Source organism: Perna viridis, chromosome 10, assembly GCF_037379345.1.
Source record: "Perna viridis isolate PV_CMFRI_1.1 ecotype Kerala chromosome 10, ASM3737934v1, whole genome shotgun sequence".
NCBI classification, from domain to species: domain Eukaryota; kingdom Metazoa; phylum Mollusca; class Bivalvia; order Mytilida; family Mytilidae; genus Perna; species Perna viridis.
In genome coordinates this window covers 17,789,138-17,810,049 of record NC_142454.1, presented here as the reverse complement: position 1 = coordinate 17,810,049, position 20,912 = coordinate 17,789,138, and the positions used below count along the sequence as shown (strand labels likewise).

At 32.1% G+C, this 20,912-nt stretch overlaps 1 protein-coding gene across 1 annotated transcript; it reads left to right on the top strand.

The window, feature by feature from the left end:
- Positions 1-5,464: 5,464 nt before the first annotated feature.
- On the top strand, positions 5,465-16,252 carry LOC148604788 (uncharacterized). The gene is made up of 10 exons (XM_088550375.1): positions 5,465-7,202; positions 8,271-8,357; positions 9,505-9,540; positions 9,791-9,944; positions 10,203-10,432; positions 11,020-11,298; positions 12,271-12,333; positions 15,065-15,088; positions 15,518-15,553; positions 15,946-16,252. Exons 2-10 carry the CDS (start codon positions 8,306-8,308, stop codon positions 16,089-16,091), a joined length of 1,020 nt encoding a protein of 339 aa, XP_088406501.1. The 5' UTR covers positions 5,465-7,202; positions 8,271-8,305; the 3' UTR covers positions 16,092-16,252.
- The last annotated feature ends 4,660 nt before the right edge of the window (positions 16,253-20,912 follow it).

The window sequence follows — 20,912 nt, the reverse complement described above, 5'->3', positions numbered from 1 at the left end:
CAACAAGGGGGTCATTATCATTATTATCATCAGAATCTATTAAATAACTAAAATCTCCGATTCATATTTGTTCTATTCATTAAAACACTGAACTGTAGCATTGATTTCATTTTGTGGAAATCCTTCGAACTCAAAATTATCGTCCGACGACTCAATTTTTGGAACTGTCAACAGACAGATTATACTACGTGTTTACGTAATTTTTACTACGGACTGCCTTTATAACCCAAATAGTTTTAATTGGTCAGACAAATAGAATTCACTGTATGCGGTAAATGACCTACTAAGCCGTAGGAGAGTTCATGGGCGAATATTTTCGATGCTGGACGAATCAAAAGACCGAGTAATTACTCAGTATCAATAAGTACCGAATAAAGCCTTTATTCATTCCTTATTTTTTACCTTAAACTTTATTAGTACAATTTAATCAGTACCGTATAGATTCCAAACTCTATCGGGTTTTTCAAAGAAAAAACTATCTTTCCTTGGTCATGTTACAATTGTTAATCATGAAAAGACGGTACGGTAAACATGTAATAAAGTGTAAAAACAACAGGTGGGTTAGCCAGACATAGACAGGGAGGAAGACAATAAAATTTCATAAAAATGATTTATTCGTCCTTTCAAAAATTGAAAGTTAAAAGGTAAAAAGAGGGATATCTGGTACGACTTTAGTTGTTGTATGGCTTCAAAAACTTGAGTACATTTATGGCAGTCAGAAAATTTGTTTAAAAAATTGTGTTCACGTGCATGTGATAACACGATAAATTTTTAACAGGTAAATAATCAAGTAAGTTCGTCATATTTAGTTTATAAAACACTAAATATTTGAAATTCGTTTCACTATATGAAAAACTGATGATGTCACAAGCTTTTACGTAAGTCTGATGACATGTTTTGCATAGAGTCTGTCAAATTTATAATAAGGTAACATCAATGTTGTTTAGTGCTTTGTTTTAATATATGTTGAGTGAAAACAATGACAGTTTAATGATACAAGTAGTGTTTTATTCCATACGTTTTACTTTATTGTTACCAATGGTAACTTACTGATAAATATACAATGCTGGAATACCCTTTGATACAAGTTTCAATTGCAGGCCTTCACATAATACTAAACAGAGATAAGAAAGGCAAAGACACTGTTCAACATCGATACATTGACATATTATTTATGTGGAAATAATTATAAAGAGGTGCACAAGTAATATAAGATATGATATTTTCATAGCTTGATTTAATTGTCATATAAAATTACAAAGTACAGTTGTCTTATTGGTATTCACAGAATTGCAATAGAATGGAGACGTGCACTGGTTGTATTGTAATTTGAATGCGAGAAATATTTGGCAGCTCAGTAATCAGACTTTTTTGGCCGGAATTATATCTAAGACAGTTTAATGTACTGTATGATTGGTACATTATTTTTGTCGATGAAAAAATTACCTCTATCCAATGGAGCACACTGAACAAACTGCTTCACAAGTGTGATCCACGGATATTAAGACAAGGTAAAAAACAACAGATACTATATAACGGCATTCTTTATATCCAATTTCAGTGTCGACATTTTACGAGTACATCATTAAACAAAGATTGCTGACTCACAGCCTTTGAGAAAATGGATAATTTGAAAATAAGAAAGTGTGTGACTTCTGTTTAAAGTATTATAAAAACAAAAACAAGAAAAAGCTAAAACAAAATCTCTGAGGCGTCATTTCATGTTTTGCAAATAGCTGCACTTCTCAGTTTTTGATTTTGCTTTCCATTTATATTTTTGTTTTGGGTGCTTCTTGTTCATATTGTTTATTCATATGTATTCTTATGTATTTTGTTCTTATCTTGCCGGTGAGATGTTACCTTTTGAAACATATGCGAAGCATACTGAAATTTGTGATATCAATATGAGTTGTATCTATATTTGTAATAGATAATCTGATAGCCTAATGAAATGAAATGATTAAAGTATATTTGAAAAGGTGTAAAGAGATGACTTATCAAGTGCAAGTGAATGATATTTACTTATCCGAAGTACAAATGTAAAATGATTTATTGAATTGATACTATATGTACCTATATAATTATTGGTACATGTAGAACAGAAACAGTTAATTTGGTTCTTTTCCTGCCGATGAGATGTTAATTTTTGAAACGTGTAAGTATACTGTAATTTGTAATATCAATATGTGTACTTAGCAACCGCTTGGTCTATACCACAATACCATTGATACTGGACCTTATGTTCTAGATGGTATTGACAATACAATTGGTAAGACATGTCTGATTTACAACATAAATTATGATCCGACTTTTTCAGTTTTATAATTTTCAACTATTTTAAAATCAAGAAAAACAATCTATTCCACTTTTAGATCTTCAAATATTTGTTGCTCTATCGCTGCTGATTGCAGGTCAATATATGAAACACGTGTACAGCATAAAGAATTTGCAATACGATGCGACTTGTCAAACCTAACCTGAATAATCTGAAAACCTGTTTAAACCAGATGTTTTCTTAAAATTTCTATATTTTATTTGATATGTATTTGGAACCTTAAATCTGATCACAGTTCAAAGTCAAAAAGGGGATTGATTAAACCAGATTCTATTACATATCTGTTTGATTGATATTTTGAATTTGTCAATACAATTAAACGTAATTTCGTTGAATCTATAAATCTAAAATTTTAGATACTTGACTGGTTTGTATTTTTCTATTATATCATAAATATACCTCTCTAAAATATTTGGTTGTTTGAAAAAATAATAGGAAGTTCGATTTTGTTTCAAAAAATATAATAAATACCGTTCCAGATGGAAATATTTGTGCTTATTAGGTTTGATTTAGATAGTATCAAACATATGATTATAATTCCGCACCATTCCGAATAATAATTGTTAACTACAAAAGTGATGACAGTTTATATTTTTGCGCAGCGTGTTGTGGTTTGGGACGCGAAATAACATTTTAACAAAAATATGAATGAGTCGAGTGCCTAGTATTATAATGCAAACGAGTGATGACATCAAATAAACAACAAATAAAATATACCGAAACAAAACTTAAATAACAAAACAAATATAACAAACAATAAGAAAAAATAATTGAAAATAATAATAAATATGATATAATATAAACCTTACAATAACAATTCTAAACAAACTACACAAAAACTATACGATACTTACTTTTCTTTCTTTTACCAATTACCCTTCACTTTGTTGCCTGTTATATTATAGAACAAACCATTTACATCGTATTTCTCTTCAATTAATTCGCGTCTGTCTTAAACGCATGTAATTAGGTAACTGTTTGTGCTTATCGCGCACTATTGCCGAAAGTTTGTAGTGATAATTTATCAATTGCGTTTCCGTCTTTGCCTTGTTTATTTTGTATCAAGATTTCTTTAATGGTGATCTTATATAAAGAAAAAATGTTTTGTTAAGGGAACCAAGATTCTAGCGGAAATCAAAAGAATATAATCCAGGGACAGACATGGAAAATATACAAACACAACAAAGAGCATATAATATAAATAAATGATACAAACATAGTAGACAAACTATAAACAGGGAGTACGAACCAGATACCTCCTCCTCTCTAGAAACACCCACCGAGTTGCTCATAGAAAGTTAAGTCCGGGGTACACGATAGGGGAAAGGAAAACTATGACACGTTGAACAAATCATTTTAAAATATGATAAAATTTAGAGGTCAAAACAAGCAGAATAAATCAAGCTCTTCGTCTTACTTTTAGTTAATTTAGCCTGGTTCAAATGCATGCCTTATATTTGTTTTGGTGTTGAATTTCGGACAATTGGATAAAAAATAACCCTCAATAATTTATGTTCGATTAAACGTCTGTCTAGGATAACCATCTACGAAAACTTGATACTGACTGAATTTTAAGAGCAAGAAAGGAAATACAATTGATAAATCAGTATAATAAATTAAATATTCGAATAGATAGTCTGATAGGCAAGTGATATGAAATTATTGAAGTTTACTTCAAAAGGTGTAAAGAGATGACTTATCCAGTGCAAGTGAATGATAAGTAACTTATACGAAGTACAAATGTAAAATGATACATTAATTTGATACAGTTTTTAAAGTACAAATGTAAATGATTGATTGTTGGGGTTTAACATCCCAGCAGCAATATTTTAGCTATATTCAGACACTGAACATGAAATGGATGATAAAATGAACATGAATGGTGAAATGAAAAAATAAGAGATGGGACACAAGGATAATAAGGTCGACAAATTTAGATTGCCACTATAAAAAGGGAGGGATGGGTAAGGTCGGGCAATTTAGCCTCCTGTGGCGGAAGAGCGCAAAGATTCCTACTCCTATTGAATACCACAGCAGGGTTCTTTAACGTGCAAGGAACGTGGCATCTTTCCCAACACGGTGCACCACTATGGTTTGTGGTCAGGTTTTCCGTATTGCAGCCTGACAACCCAAGCATGTAACACGGCAGGGATACCCCATTCCACCACCTGGGGCACTCATCCCAGTTGCTCTGTGGGCAGAGCGCCTAGTCCCCGGCTAGGTTTCTGAGCACTATTTAGTCAACTTTTACGACAAGCTTAGCACCGCTGCAGGCCTATTCTTTTGACACCGGACCTGCACGGGGCCAAATGAAAAATGATTTATTGATTTGATACAGTTTGTTATGCACAAATGTAAAATGATTTATTGATTACAGTTTGGAACTTTATATATGTTAATATTGTATTGGTACATGTAGGACAGTAAGTGTCGCTTCTCTTTGATTTGTTTGCGTGGAAAAATCGTTACACTGTAATGTGTTTTAATGTATGAATCTACTTCTGTCTGGTTAAAAAGACTTCCTTTAAGTATTAGAGTACAAAGGTCGTTATTACGAATAACAAAATTTATTATACATCAGTATATAAACATCAATACAAAATTTTCTACAGTAAAATTGCTATTTTTTCTCCTTTTTCAGTGTTTGACTATTGAGCAGTCCATAGTTTTCGGACTATTTACCGGCAATGTCAACCGCTTTCGCGGATTTTAGTTCCGTCACCGGATTGGACAAAAGTTTTATATTTATTCGGAACGCTCGGACTTCACCCTCTCTTAATGAAAACCCCGAAATTATCACGTCTGCTCGTTTTGTCTGCTGAATCACAAATGGCAAGGTTTGCCTCCTTTACCGACCAGGATTTGGACACAATTATTGACCAAAAAGGACTCTAAAACACAAAATCCGTCATACGCGTGTCGAAAAGGATTTTCAGTGACTTTCTAATGGAAAAAGATGGGGAATTTACGTCAATTGATGATCTTAATTCTGCTGAAGTTGGTGTGGCTACTTTAAACACAATTTTAAGGAAATTCTACGGTGAAGTACGTAAGGTGGATGGTACATACTATGCCAAAAAATCCATGATAACCCTTCGCTTTGGGTTGCAGAAACATTTTCTTAAAAAGTAAAAATGAAGACAATATAAACTGTGATGCGTTTTCCGGTGCAAATAAAATGTTTAAGTCAGTTTTGGTCAAATTATCAAAGGAAGGTTACGGGACAGTTCGTCACAAGGACGTCATTATACGTGAGGACTTACAAAAACTGTACAATCACCAAAAGTTTTCTTGCGACACACCAGAATCCCTGCAGAAAAGGGTGTTCTTTTATATTTATTTTACTTTGGTAATCGGGGAAGAGAAAACCTTAGAGATGTGATTAAAGGATGACTATGCCTCGGGCAATAGTCAGTCTTGAGGAACAATAAACTTGCTATTTCCCTCATACCCAGTCAATTAGAATATAATATTTTTTTTAGAAAAACAAACAAACAAAATGTTCGATTCGAAATATCTTTCGGTTTATATCATTCACACGTAACAAGAAATGCATGAATAGTATTTGCATTTTCCCGATTCACAAAACCCTATTCACCAAAATCTTTTTGCCGGATTTTTCTTTTATCACTTTAACTTAAAGAATACATTTCGTCGCTAAAGTTGCCCATATGTTGTTGGAGGCAAGACGTGTCCTCTTCCTATCTTTATGGACTCTTTTTGTCCGAAATTCATGAAAATCATGTTGTATTTAGCTAGTAAATTACTATACTACTTAACAGCTTTCCTGTACATATGAAAACAATAGCAACGTACAAGTAGCAATTTCCCTTTACTTGACGTTCGACAAAACAAATCATCCGTCATCTTATAAATACATAAAAAAAGCTTGTATTCATTCCATACAGTTTTGTTTTCAGTGGCATCTTATCAACTATCTTTGCAGAAATCTTCCTATGGTTCATCTGTATATATCATCATCATCATATATTGACGAATTGCATATTTGTATTTTGTGTGAAGTAGATGTTGTTTTATTACACAGGAAAATTGCAACATTAATTGGATAATTAATTGGAATAATTAATTAATTGAATAACCAAGATATCATTACGAGTGCCGAAGAACGCCAAGATTTAACGACTGTGCGTAACTTGTTCCGCGCAAGAGTACAATCTTCAAGCGTTCTTGGCACGAGTGATCATATTTTGGTTTTTCACGATAACCAATAGATTATCCTATTTATTATTTAAATTTTTTTCACAATGTATCAAAATTTTCAACATCAATATTAAATACTGTGAATGGCGGATTGATATCAAAGTTGTGACGTTTTGGCGGGAGAAAGTCCCTAGGTGAAATTATCAAATTTATTTCACAGTGTGAATTATCGAAATTTATTAAACTGGGAATATTCAATAGAACACCGCTATCTATATAATAAATATATTTCATGTGTTTCTTATATGTTAAGTACCAACATGAAATACATAGGAAAAACATATGTTTTTTTTTAATTTAAGTGTAAATTAAACTCTCATTTAAATCTTGACAGGTAAACAAATATATCCCAGATGATTTAAATCATTGAAGGTATATGTTTCCGAATTAGGGCAAAATATGCAGTTTATTGGGGAAAATAGATATGTTTATATACCAGTCCTAAATATAATTTATGTTTCCATATGTTTTGAATATATGAAAATATATGTTGCAATTTTCTCTGTGTGCATGATCTTTATTGCCATCTTTCCTAAGCTGGTTGTGATTTAATGACCACCGAGCAAGACAAGATTGATGTAAATTTGAATGTGCTGTAGGAGAAGATGAGGAAAGGTCATACATTGGAACGACAAGTTCTATTCAAGTAAATATCAATCAAAGAGTTTGTTGAAGTATTTGAAACAAAAGACGTAAGTGCTTTAAAACATAGTTTAATTGCGGTTGACAAGAGTTCAAATATCTCCAGTATCGTTTTTGATTCAATTTAGAAATTCATTCAAAGCATATAAATATAACTTTATCACGATGTTAAAACGTTTCAGAATTTAAATACTATCTGATAAAAGAGTAAAATGAATCAGGTTTTTATTAGCAAAGTGGCATTGATTGAGTCTTTTTTTTTGCCTAATCTGTTTCATAGCGACGGGATGGTTAGTCAATACACGGGCTTGTCATTTTTTTTATTTTGTATTTACGATAAACTCTAAATGAGTTTAGTTAATGTCTACAGTTTTATTTATAAATCTCACAAATTTAAATGTTTTTGAGCTTCCAAATCAACAGCACATGGATATGGTGAATATGTCAAAGCGACAATAACCCCGACGGGATAGACGGGATAAAAAATGTCAGATCAAGGCCAATTATCTTTTGACTTTAAGCAAATAAATTCTTGTAGATTCATAAAAAGGAGTGAAAATGGGTCATTTTCAGTGTGAAAATTAGTTTTTTTTTAAGTATATTCGAAGGTGAACAAATGATTGAATAATGTCTGATCAAATACGGGGAGACTATTTGTAAAGATTGTTTGTATTTGATCTGTTGATCTATTTTGATTAATGGATCTATTGCCATTTCAGATTTGTAAGATCCTTTACGAAAACTTTCACTAGTATGACATTCGATATGCATTCGTTTTTTAGACAAAAAATCATCAAAAGAACACGTACTTTCTAATTAAATATTTCATACCTTCAAATAAAAATATTCTTGAACAATAAGTTATTTTCTTCGTTTGAATCGTCCCCTAAAATGATTTCTACATCTTCCAAGAGACATAGATGTTTGTTGTTCCTTTGTGCATTATGTTTAGACGGAGTGGTACTCATAAATTTCTGACTTGGAAACGAACCAATTGTATTTCAGACTGTATGGATTAATATGTTAGAGTGCTGAGGTAAATTTTAAACGATTAATGCTTTGTTGTTTTTAGCGATACTTGTAAAAATTCCCACAAACGACCAGAATATGTGCCTGGATAAAGATATGATTGTGTACAGTGTAGTTTTATCACTGACAGGTAAGGTTATATTAAATGTATTGACATCATTGGTAGTAGGAGTTTTTTTGTGTGTGTTTTTACCATTATAATGCTTATTGTATTAATTTCTATACAGAGAAACTAATCTTTACCTAATTTTTCCCGGACATTAAAATTTATTTGAATAAGACAAATGTTTTGTTTTTTCTTTACATATGTTCAAATTTACATGAAACTGTTTTAAGAAATATTTAAAGATGTCTGTTTTACACTTGTTTGGGATTTTTCAAGGTTCTATATCGATAGGAATCACTTTAGTTAATATTGAGGTTTCGTCGGCTCTGTTTGTTTTCATAATACAGAGGTGAATATATCGGTTTTCAGTTGAGTTTTGCGTTGACCTAAGCTAACTTTAAAGTAGAAGTTTATGCAGGTCAAAAACCTGCACAATTCACTTTAGTATTAAAAAAAATTACGAATTACGGATGACAAGACCATTTTAGTTCTCCTTTGGGTGGTTGTAAATTAGGATTTCGATATAAATATGTAGATTATAAATGAAATTGCACTTTGCAAGGGTTCTTGGTTTGGTTGTCCGGATTTGGGAGATGATTCTATGGCACCAGGAAAGAAAACACCTCTACCGCTGTCTGAATTTAATATCGATTGCTATCATCAAATATTGAATGGACACAAACAACAAGAAATCATTTTCTGAAAGTATTCATTTCTACATTTAAGAATTGGCAATAATAAAAATGTTGTCTATCGAAAAATAACTTTTTATGTACAAATTGTTTATTGCGCGAAGTGCAATAAACAAATTATACACATGGAAAATTTATGTTATTTTTCAATAGATAAAATTTTTATTTTTGCCAATTCTCATAAATTAATTTTGAAACATATTTTTATCTGCAAACATGAAAAAAGTAGCTCTGAATTTAACTGAATAGGGGCGTGTCACTAGTTTTTTATCCATTGAGATATAACAAAATTTTTTAAACCTATCAGATTACGGTATTTATCTCAAATTAATTTATATGGCTTTAGATTGTTACAGTGACAATATATCATTTAATGACTTTTAGTTGGGATTTTATGAAAGGGTCGATTACAAAGTTCATCTTTCAGATTTTACTGTGCTGGTACTAAAAGACATATCATATTTTTCACTTTTTTTCAGTTGATAAATGTTTTGGAGTTAACGACACGATCTATGGTAAAGTATATTTTATAAAGTATCAAAATTCCGCTCTGTGGAATTATTCATTTTTCGCTGATAAATTAAATCATGATTCAGCACCTTGCATTATCAACCGTTCTTAATTAAACAAATGCGATATATAATGTTGTAGTTTAAGTTTTTGTGATTATTCCTTCAATTAAACATGTTTCAAAAAAACACAAATTGTACATTTTAAGAATTAACTACCAATTTATTCTAAATGTTTTTACTTTACTTTCAACAGCTGGGAAAGGGTGGAATGAATACGGGACATATATCATTGTTCCAGATCCGGTCACGTGGTATGCTGCTGCAAATTCGTCATATGAATTTGGAAAATATGTAGTTGACAGACAAAATATAATCGGTCATGTCGGTCGTTATATGATCCAAAATGGGTAGGTATATAAAAAATGAAAAAACAAAATACAAACTGACTCAAACTAATTATTGAAAGAAAATTTCAATTTAATGGCCCCTTTTTGTCATTAAAGTACAACATATTTTCAAGCTTCTTGAATATGCTTTTATCAATTCGACAACCATTGAGTAGTTGTTTAAGTATGTCCTATTTCAAATATTACTGGGAGACAACGTTTGTCGTCGAATCATACTTCATCTAGTATATGATTGTATTTAGTGTGTTTCCTTTCCAGTTATTTCAATGATTCACTGGTATGGATAGGAGCAATTAAATCTGAACACGACGGTTTAATCTACAATTCAGATTGTGAGCCTGCAGATGAGAGCCACCTGAATCTTCCTACAAGTTGTAGTCAAAGAGAATGTGTAGCAATGAACTTACCAAGCATATTATGGAATAAACCAATGGAATATGTCTACGACGATTGTATGACCCCTCATCCCTACGTAGTGTACAACCTTGGTGAGCTGATCTTTCTTTTTAGTACAACTGCTACATGTATCTCTGTCTAACACAATGTGGATGAATGAAATATTATTCCGATACGACTTTAATTACGCTTGGACATGATTAAGAATGCTGTCGTTGAAACTATTAACAACCTGCGTTTTTTTTCCGTTTTCGTTTGTTTGTTTTGTTTTGTTTATGTTTTTTTGTTTTCTTTTTGTTTTGTTTTGTTTAGTTTTAAATGTTTGAACATGTTATGTGAAAAAAATATATATATAAAGAACAAAATATTTAATGGTTACATTGATTTATTATGCTGTCTTGTTATTCAATAATTCCTGCTCCTCCAAATATATCACCAAAGGTGTCGAAGTTGGATGATAATAAAAGGTAATGAAATCGAAGGTTTAGCTTACTATACAACCTGGTGTAACTAATTTTTTCTACTGATCAAATCTTAACCATTGCGTTAGTTTCAACTTTCTTCATTTACCTAAATATTGCTGTTTGTTATACTGACTATTTTTTTAGTTAACCTTTTGATAATTGCCTAGAATTGGTCGATTTGTTTTTATTAAATCACCCTTCATTTGATGTTGTAGAAAATGCGGATTTTTTCGAACTCAAACGACAAAATGTATCTGTAGGGGAGATGCAAGGCGTTGTACGTACCTATATACAAGATAAATTAACATCAGAAAGCTGTTACAATAAATGCAAATTTCTGCTGTTTTGCATTGCTTCTTATTTCGATCTGGATACCAATCAGTGCTACTTATATTATAACTTGGGACACTATGAAATTGGATTTAAGCAACTGGTCGTGCTTACAGACAACTCCTCGGTGTATACAAAATTTTCCTGGAAGTCTTGGCAAAGAGGTACCTTCAGAGCTAATCAAAATTGTAACATGAAAAGGGCATCCTATATAAAGTAACCGCATATATAAATCTAAATCTGTAATATTATTCATTCGTTAATCTAATAAAAAAATGACTGATTCACCAGATTGTTAGAGCGTAAATAACTTTTTCGACCGCCTGCGATTTATAACTTATTGGAATACCCTTTGAATTTCCAAACGAAAACTGTACCATTTTAACATTGACAGGATGAGCAAAACACCCGAATTTGTTTTACAAAACAAGCGTTGCTTATTTTATTGTTGGTGATATTAATTAAAAGAGTCAAAACTATGCTATGGTAAACTTGTACAGCCTCAATATTAGTATATGCAACTGATACAAAACTTAAGCAGACTGATTAAGTTAGTTTCGAAATAAACAATTTATTTTCTCAAAAGTAAAGAAATTTACTTGAAAGTTAAACTTTATCCTGTATTACGCTATGTTTTGAGTTCTCTCTCTTACAATCTTAGTTAATTTTCTCTCTTACATACTTAGTTACCTCCCCTGACATATGTTTCCTTGACTCCATCGAGGAGTTGGAAACTTCTTACGCTATTGCTGATTTGTAGTTTGATCTTGTTGACAAATATTTCTCCTTCTTCGTGCATTACAAGATATTTGAACATTGAGTGTTATTGAATGAAAGTGACGTCACTCGTCAACAATGTGTATCCCGCTACAATTTTGTATGCGATACAAAGTTTGTTCAAAAATAAAATACACCATAAAAATGATTAAACATGCAATAATTACAAAACAAAAAAGAGAATAATGACAATATCATGCAAAATACCCCAACTTTCGCACCAACGCTCGTCGAGATATTCAGCTTGATATTGTTTTATCGGAATTGAAATTAACAATTATTCTATAATTCTTCTCACAATTGTCTCATACTTTGTCATTATTGTTGCATCTGGAGGATTTTTAAATATTCTGTTACAGTCTTCATTGAAGCTGGATCGTTCACCGGTCAACATACTATGCTGGATGACAGGCTATTTACATGTAAGTATTTACAACAGTATTATAAATGTGTAGCAAATTTGTGTTAGGTCATAATTTGTTTGCTAATTAACCGATATTTTTATGAAAATAGTACCGATAGCACAATTACATTACAAAAGAGGAACACGTGCCCCACCAGTAAAAATGTACAGTAATTAATTACCAGATTAACTTCATATAAAGAGAAAACCAAACTTTTTCTAGATAAATGAAATCAGTATGTTACGAACTCTAAATACACACAATACAAACATGCATAACCAATATTTTATATTAGCTTCTATGCTTCTTCACTGTATTAATTGTATTTATTTGCATAAAAGTTTGCATCTATTTTAAAAGGATGTTCTTGTTCGTTTTTGTTTGTTTGTTTGGTTTGGTTTTGTTTTGTTTTGTTTTGTTTTAGTTTAGTTTTGTTTTGTTTTCTTTTTATTGTAAACCATCTTTTATTAAGAGTAATCAAGGGAACCTAGGTTATAGCGGTAATCAAAAGAATGTAATCCAGGGACAAATACCAGACATGGGAAACAGACATACACAACAAAGAACATAAAGTAACTAAAGTAAATGAGCAACTCTGACTCCACTAAAAACTGGGAACATGGACCAGGTACACCGGTAGGGTAAGCGTCCCCTGCTTTTCTAGAAACACCCGCCGAGTTGCTCATAAAAAGTCAAGCCCGGGGTAGACAAACGAGGAAAGGAAAATCATGACCCGTTGAATAAATCAGTTTTCATGGTGCTGATGGATACACCATAACGATCCACAAGTTCATGATGACGACCATAAAACTTCTGTAGTGATGATTTCAATCTTGTAGCAATATAACCCTGTTCCAGAAGCCTATTTGTTAGAGTTCTAGCGCGATACAAAAAGTCTGCGTAGTTTCGGCAAACTCTGGCATAACGTATGAGTTGTGATATGAACACTCCATACGCAGGAGCCGAAGGGATGTTGCCACAGATGAAAGGAAAGTTGACAATTCTGAATGAAAAGTCATCACGTTTGTCGTAAAGTTTGGTCAATAGTTTTCCTTTACCATCGATTTCTAAGTGTAGGTCAAGATATGAGGCTGACTTCACTGTGTCTGTAGTATCTCAAGTTCTTTGGGTAGATGCGATGTATCAAATCCCCGAAATTAGGATTGTTCAAAGCTAATACGTCATCTATATAGCGGTAACTGAGATTGAATGATCTAGCCAAACGATATTCTGTCTTTCTGATCAGATCAGCTATAAAGTCAACCTCATAAGAGTGAAGGAATAGGTCAGCAAGTAAAGGAGCACAATTTGTTCCCATTGGAATGTCGACCGTTTGTTGAAAAACACGTCCACCACACTGGACAAATATGTTGTCGATTAAAAATTCCAGCATTTTGTAAACTCTTCCTCTGTATATTTGGAATATAATTTGGAATTATTTCTGACAAAGTATGAGGAATCTCTACCAAGAACTATATATTTGTATCTAGGTGTACCATCTTTTTTGGAAAAACAACGATGTATAATGTTTTTAAGTCGGGATTTTAAGTGTGTATGGGGAATAGAAGTATACAGTGTTGAAAAATCATTGGTTTTAATGCTATTATATTCAGATAATAGTCTTAAACTGATTGTCTCCAAAATATCTTTCAAATTTTTCAGGATCCACATTGAATTAATACTACTATGGGAGTAACAAGTGTTGTGGTAGGACTGTAGACCCTCTTTGACAGTTGTGAGTATAGAAGTTAAAAGTTTTGAAAGAGGTTTGGTGGTACATTTTGCAGATACAGCTATGAAACGTTGTTTGTATGGATTCTTGAGAAGTTTAGGAATCCAGTACATAGACAGTAAATCACAATCAAAAGAGGATACCACAGATTTATGGTTTTCCACAATCTCTTCTATGGAGAGAGTGGTAGCAGTGTAGGTCTTATCACTGCTATTATTTTCTACGTCTACCTCTGATAATAAACATTGGATATAAAACGTTTTGCAGAAAAAACAATCTTGTTTTGGGCTTTGTCTGCTGGTACGACAACATATTTGTCATGTATAGTAGACAATGTTTTTGCTACATCGGGGTCTTTGAAAACTGATGTAGCTTTGGCACTGATTGACCTACTTAAAACTTTCATTCGTTTCAAAATTAAAGACCTCACGGCCTTTAACCACTCTGACAGAGAATCAATGTCTTCTTGTTCTCGTTTTATCCATTTTCTTGCATAGTCCTCGACGGCATCCATAAGAACTTTGAAGTTATAATTCCAATTTATGGAGCGTGGTTCACGGTACTTTGGACTTTTAGAAAGGATATTATGCAGAGATTTGTTTTCGATAATGGTTAAATCTTCCCTAATGACGTGACCAGAAGGACTGTACTTGAACGGAGAGGTTTTGCAAGAACAGTCAAGTGGTTTAGCCTTGAAGTCCTCAATCTCGAGGTTCTGCAATAGCCTTTTATAATTGAAAATTTTGGATGCGATGGGTGAAGTATAGGAATGTGAAATAATTTGTATAGATTTGTCTTTGAAATAAAGGGGAATTTTTTTCCTAACGTTTTTGTGATGGACCAAAAGTCCAATAATAAAATGGGAACAATAACCTCTCCAGTGGCATACAAACTTACGATATACTTCACACGTATGACTGTATTATTCAATTTTACATTACGATTTACTTTGATTATAAGTTAGTGGAACTGATAGCCCATTTCCATAGAAGGTGATAAAGCATATTTTCGTTGTAGGTATCGATATCCAGAAAAGTCAGTGTAAGAATCTTATCATATTGTTGTTGTTGTTAGTATTGTACTGACTACTGTTTTTCAATGTACATTTATGTTTCTTGGTCAAACGCACACAATTAATTAAAGTTTGGCAAAGGTTGTGGGCTTAAAATTGTTTTTTCATATGATTTTACACTCTTAAAAAAACCTGATCATTTACTTTTATTCTTTTATGCTTTGCTTTAGACCCTGACCACATAATTGGTACATCGTTGTTCCTATACCATTTACACTATAATAAATAAAAAAACTTAAAAACATTTAAATACAGATTATGATGAGTATATGATCATGATAAAAATGTATCAATGCGGTTTGTAAATTTTATTCGAGGTACTTGTCACTAAATTATCACAACAATAACCATGCATACGTGAAATACCATTTTCAAAAAGGGACTGCTTCATGTTTTAGCGGGAAGTGTCTGTAATGAAACAACAACAACAACTGGTAAGTTCATTGATCAGTTAGAAAGGTTAAATTTTAGTGTAAGCATCTTGATGGTCAAATATCTGGTTAACTCATTTAAAAAGATGCAAACTGAATAATTCCATATGTTTTGAATACGCCTGTAAGTTGTACATGCTTTTATAAGTCATGCGAAAGTGTTTGGTGTCACAGTTTTTTTTTGTTGAATATCAATTACCTAAATGTAAAAAAATCATTTATAATTAATAGCTGTCAATCACCGGAATGTTTCAATTTTACAAGGTTTTTGACTATTTCACAAGAATAACGAACAGAACATATATGTCGTTAAATGGAGTTAAACTTTTGTTAGCAACAAGATCATCGTTTATATCTTTAAAAATACGTTATTCTATACAGTGTTCAATTAACAGGAGAATATACCACTTCTGAACTGAGTTGTATTTGTTTATGCCAATCAAGCAATTCAACATCACTTACAAATGAACAGATCAAAGAAATGCAAGATGAAATAAAGAACGAACTAAAAGTCGACGAAACAGTGCTTTCATCAGTTTGACGAAAACTGATTTCTGCCGACGATTCGCGCGTGTCATCAAAGGCGATTGGTTGGGTTGGTGGTCTCATTCTTGGAGCTATTGTTGCGTCAGTATTAGGAGCAGACGTCCAAAATGTATATCTCAAACTGAAACGGCTCAGACCAAAACTGGGTGATTTTTAGTGCTTTAGCAATTATTTCATACGAACAATTCTCCGATATTTACGACTATTTGATGTACAAGTTATTCTCGGAAATAGTGCAACTCAGTTGTTGGGTTGTTGGCTGGTTTATGATGATGCAGATTTGTACTAAATTAAGGTTTGGTACAGTGTTTGACACTCATATATTTCTTCATTGAGTGAAAGTAATTGTCAATGTAATGACTTAATTTGCAGTTGTTAACTTAAAAAATAAATCGATTTGGAAACATTCGTTATTGATATGTATGACATCCAGATACAAATCCAAACTTTACTTTTCTTAACTTTCATTCTACGAGAAAACCAGGCAATTTAGAAAAATATAATTTTCTGCGGTATTATCAAACCTAAAACTTGTATTAGATTTTGAAAGTATATCTGTTTTAAAGGATACAAATACATGTCCTATTGTCTTCTGTTTTTTTTTTCCATAATTTTAAAAGGGGAATTGAAATGCATAGAAATGAGGAACAATATCGAGCCAAAAATGAAAAAATGAAACGACAACTTTAGGTTTGTGATTGTAAAATACACAAACTAACACTTAAAATGTTTAAAAAAAAATGATAAAATCTGGTTTAAGTTACATTTATTTGAAATAGTAATTGACATGCTGCTGTGGCAACGACGCGAAATGACGTCACGCACGTGACCTATGGTTCAATTAGTATCAACTTTACCCTGGATAAAAGCTAAGAATGAAAGCATTTTGTTGACAGTGATTTTGTTAAACCAAGTTTTCCTCATATATGTGCAAATTTGCATTTTTGGGTTTTCCCGGTTTAGAAATAAATGACTGTTAAAATATACCTTAACGTTTCAATAAATATGTAGCAAATTATTTTCAATTGAATAATTTGTTTGTAACGATCATCTCCGGTCATGAATTCTAGTTCTAGTATTTTACTTATGTTGTGTTACCAATAAACTCCCTAAATGATATAAAATAAACCGGTTTTCCCTATTGGTACCCTACAAGGTGAACAATTATCAATTTTTGAAAATCTTCAATCTTGAGGAAAAATAGTTCATTGCAAAATGGCAGCCCCATTACACTAAGAAGTTTTGTTTATCTTTTGGATTTTGTCCATTTGTTTCAAGATAAAAAACAATAACCACATGCAAAACAGACACTCTAAATACTTAAGAAAGTGTTCGTCATTCACAGTCAATTCACATGTAATCATACCATACCAGAAAAGCATATTCCTACTTCTTGCGAAAGAATCTATGTTGTCCCAAAGAAGCTGTTGTTTGTTTGTAGATCAGCTGTAAACATAAAAACTACTTTGGAGGATAATATATTATTACTCTATATGATGTTTCAGCATCTACTGCATTGAAGTAGAAACCAGACAAGGAAAGAACTGTGCTACCACTGGCACATTGCACGAGCTGATTCTGGTAAGTAAAATTAAAAATACATGTTTAATGTGAGGCAGATGTAATATGTAAGAGCACGAAGTAGAATATATTGAAATTTACAAAAATGCATACCTATTACAGTTTTACATCATCTTCAAATTATTTTTTTTTACAATTTGATAAAACTTTAAGATGTACATTTTTATAGATCCTTGCTGCAAACATGTAACCGATAAGATTGTTCATTTATTCTTTTTTTTTATTTATTTACTAGTTGCCACTGTTCAAATAACAAAATATAACAAAACGGTAGTAGTTCTGATTTTGCAGCTATTCGGAGCGCAGCGGTTCATTGGAGGTAAACAAGTCAATGACATAACATCCGCTGGACATTATATTCTATATTTGTTGCAGAAGCTTTGCTGCATTTAGGTAAAATTTGTTACAAAGTTGGTGGAATTCTGTATACCTTGTTTTGTTGATTAACTAACCAATATATGTTAAACTATCCATGTAGAAGTGGATATTAATGAATCATTTTCTTTTAAGGGTCACTTCTCAAAAGTAAAAGCTAACACTTTGTAAACGGAACAATCAACTTACAATCAATACAGTTAAAGGAACACTGCGCACCTTTTAAAAGACCTAAAAATGTCCTGACAAGTATTCAAATTTTGAACTTCATTTTGACTTTTTAATGATAATTTTATATGAATAGATGAAATAAATGAAGAACTGAATCATGGAAACTTTTCATTATTATTATTCCACCTCGCTGTCCCTCGGGTAAAATAGAGCGGCATAAATGCTCCGCCCATCGTTAAGCAATGATTAAAATGGAGTTTCCGTGATTTATTTCGAATCTGATATGACAATTACTGTATTTATTTAACATTCTCGTGACCTTTTACGGGAAACTTAGACCCGCAACATTTATCCATATTTCGCTGTACACTTTATGCTTTGTCAGTTGAAATTGTCGATAGTCAAAGTAACTACCCAAAGTTATTTTCTATTATATTTTTAGAAGAATTCTTTCCCGGTCTAGATATTTTCAATAACTGGCAAATGGCAAAAAAACAACCGAATTTACAATTTCGAAAATGTGTATTTAAATCTAATACAGAAAGTGTCTGCACACGTTCTGCTGTTGTCGTAATTCCACTCCCAAAATGTAGTTTTCAAAGGCATCGACTTAGCTGCATTTTTTACAGGTTAAGAACATTTCTAAGACTGAAAAAATGCGAAACAAAATCATTTCCTTTTCCATTGGACGAAAGGAATGAACAACCCTCCTACTGCATTAAAATGCAAATGTCCTCTGTGGATATTCGTAAAGTTTAGCTGTTGAGGGTGTACTAATGATGGCCATTCTGATATAAGACACATGATTAAATTTAGTCGGTTAAAAAATGGATAAACTTCTCCATTTTGTGGCATCCTTAAAGGTCTCCATGGAAGCCTAGCGGGCAAAGAAATTAAGATAGATTATAGGACTGAAAAGCAGTTATGAGTAGACCAAAAGGGCTAAAAATAATTGCTTTTTTCAATTTTGTCATTAATAGTTTTAGTAATAATCTAAAAGATCAAACTGAACGGTTAACAAATATAAAGTCTGAAATTCGACCAAGAAATAGAAAATGCATCAGTTAACTTTGCCTGGAGATCAATTGACCATGATACAAAACTAAGTATTTGCTTGTTCAAATAATGTCTGAATACAATGAGTCTAGTGAAACAGAAGTCATACCTCCCATCTCATTATCTGGTTTAATTTTAACATGTAGTGAACTTTCGGACTTAAAAAGCCCTTTCAGGAATAAAAAAATGGCTAAAAACTCTTAATAATTTATATGATACGATTTTCGTCTAAGCTCCATCTACCCCGTCCGACTACCTTCAGAATTTGCACCCAGCCTAATGGCGATACATCAGTTTCAATCCAGCAATCAATACGATTAGGGCGAATTAATTTTCCGTTGGCTTCAGAAATTTTATAGAAACCCACCGAAACACTTCCTGTGTGGAATCAACTGAACGTGTCATCAAACCATCACATGTCTTTAAAGCCCTTATTTTATCCTTTTCTTAACATGTATGGTGTAATAGACCAAGCATCACCGCATTACATGCATAAAATATCAAACCAGTAAAAAAAGAGATTGGCGATGCAAGGAAATTCAATGCAAAACCACCTAATTGTTCTTGCAAAAACTCTTCATTCAAATATAATCCTTCCGGTCACGTCATTAAGGGAGATTTTAACATCATAGAAAACGAATCTCTCCGTAAGTTCCTTTCTAAAGGTCCCAAGTACCGTGAATCACGCTCCATAAATTATAACTTTATAGTTCTTATGGATGCAATGGAGGAGTATGCAATAAAATGGATAAAACCAGAACAAGAAGACATTGAAACTGTGTCAGAGTGGGTAAAGGCTGTGAGGTCTTTAATTTTGAAATGTATGAAAGTTTTTAGTTCAATGATTAATAATGCTACGTTTGTTTTCAAAGACCCCGATGTAGTAAAACATTGTCTACTATACATGACAAATATTGTGTTGACAAAAGACAGTAGACAAAACCTAAAACAACATTGTGTTTGTTTGCAAATGTATTATATCCAATTTTATTATCAGAAGCAAATGTTTACTATGAATTTAAAAGAAAATACATTTTTTCATAAGAGTATTGCGAGATATATATTAAAACGTACGTTCAGTAGCAAGATCTGTATATGTAGTTATGTAGCACTCCACATAAGAATCATGCAAAATGTGATTCATGGGTGAAAACCCTACATATTTATATTTTTGATATCATGTTAAAATTGCCATTGTTAACAGAAATTAACACTTGGTTTTTCACATCACCAATGTTCTTAGACAATAAAATTATATAGGATGCACTGTAAATTTACGGGTGGTAACTCTGTAATTTATACTCAAATACAGTAGAATCTATTGGATTTTCAATTTTGGTAATCTTTTAAGAGCAGACGGATTGGAAAAATTGGAATAATTACACATTTCATAATATAGACCCATAAAACAACTTAATTACAAAAATAAAAATATGTAGCTATTTTGCAGGTGTATCACATTTTTGTCAGATTTTGCAAGATTCGTAAACAGGCTGATACTTAAATATTTGTTTTTACAATGTACATGTACGTGAACTTTTATTGGTTGTCAAATAACCAACGTTAGCTTTTTGTAATCTTGTAATTTCAGATATGCCAGTTTACATTTCTATTGTGCAATAGAAAATGATGA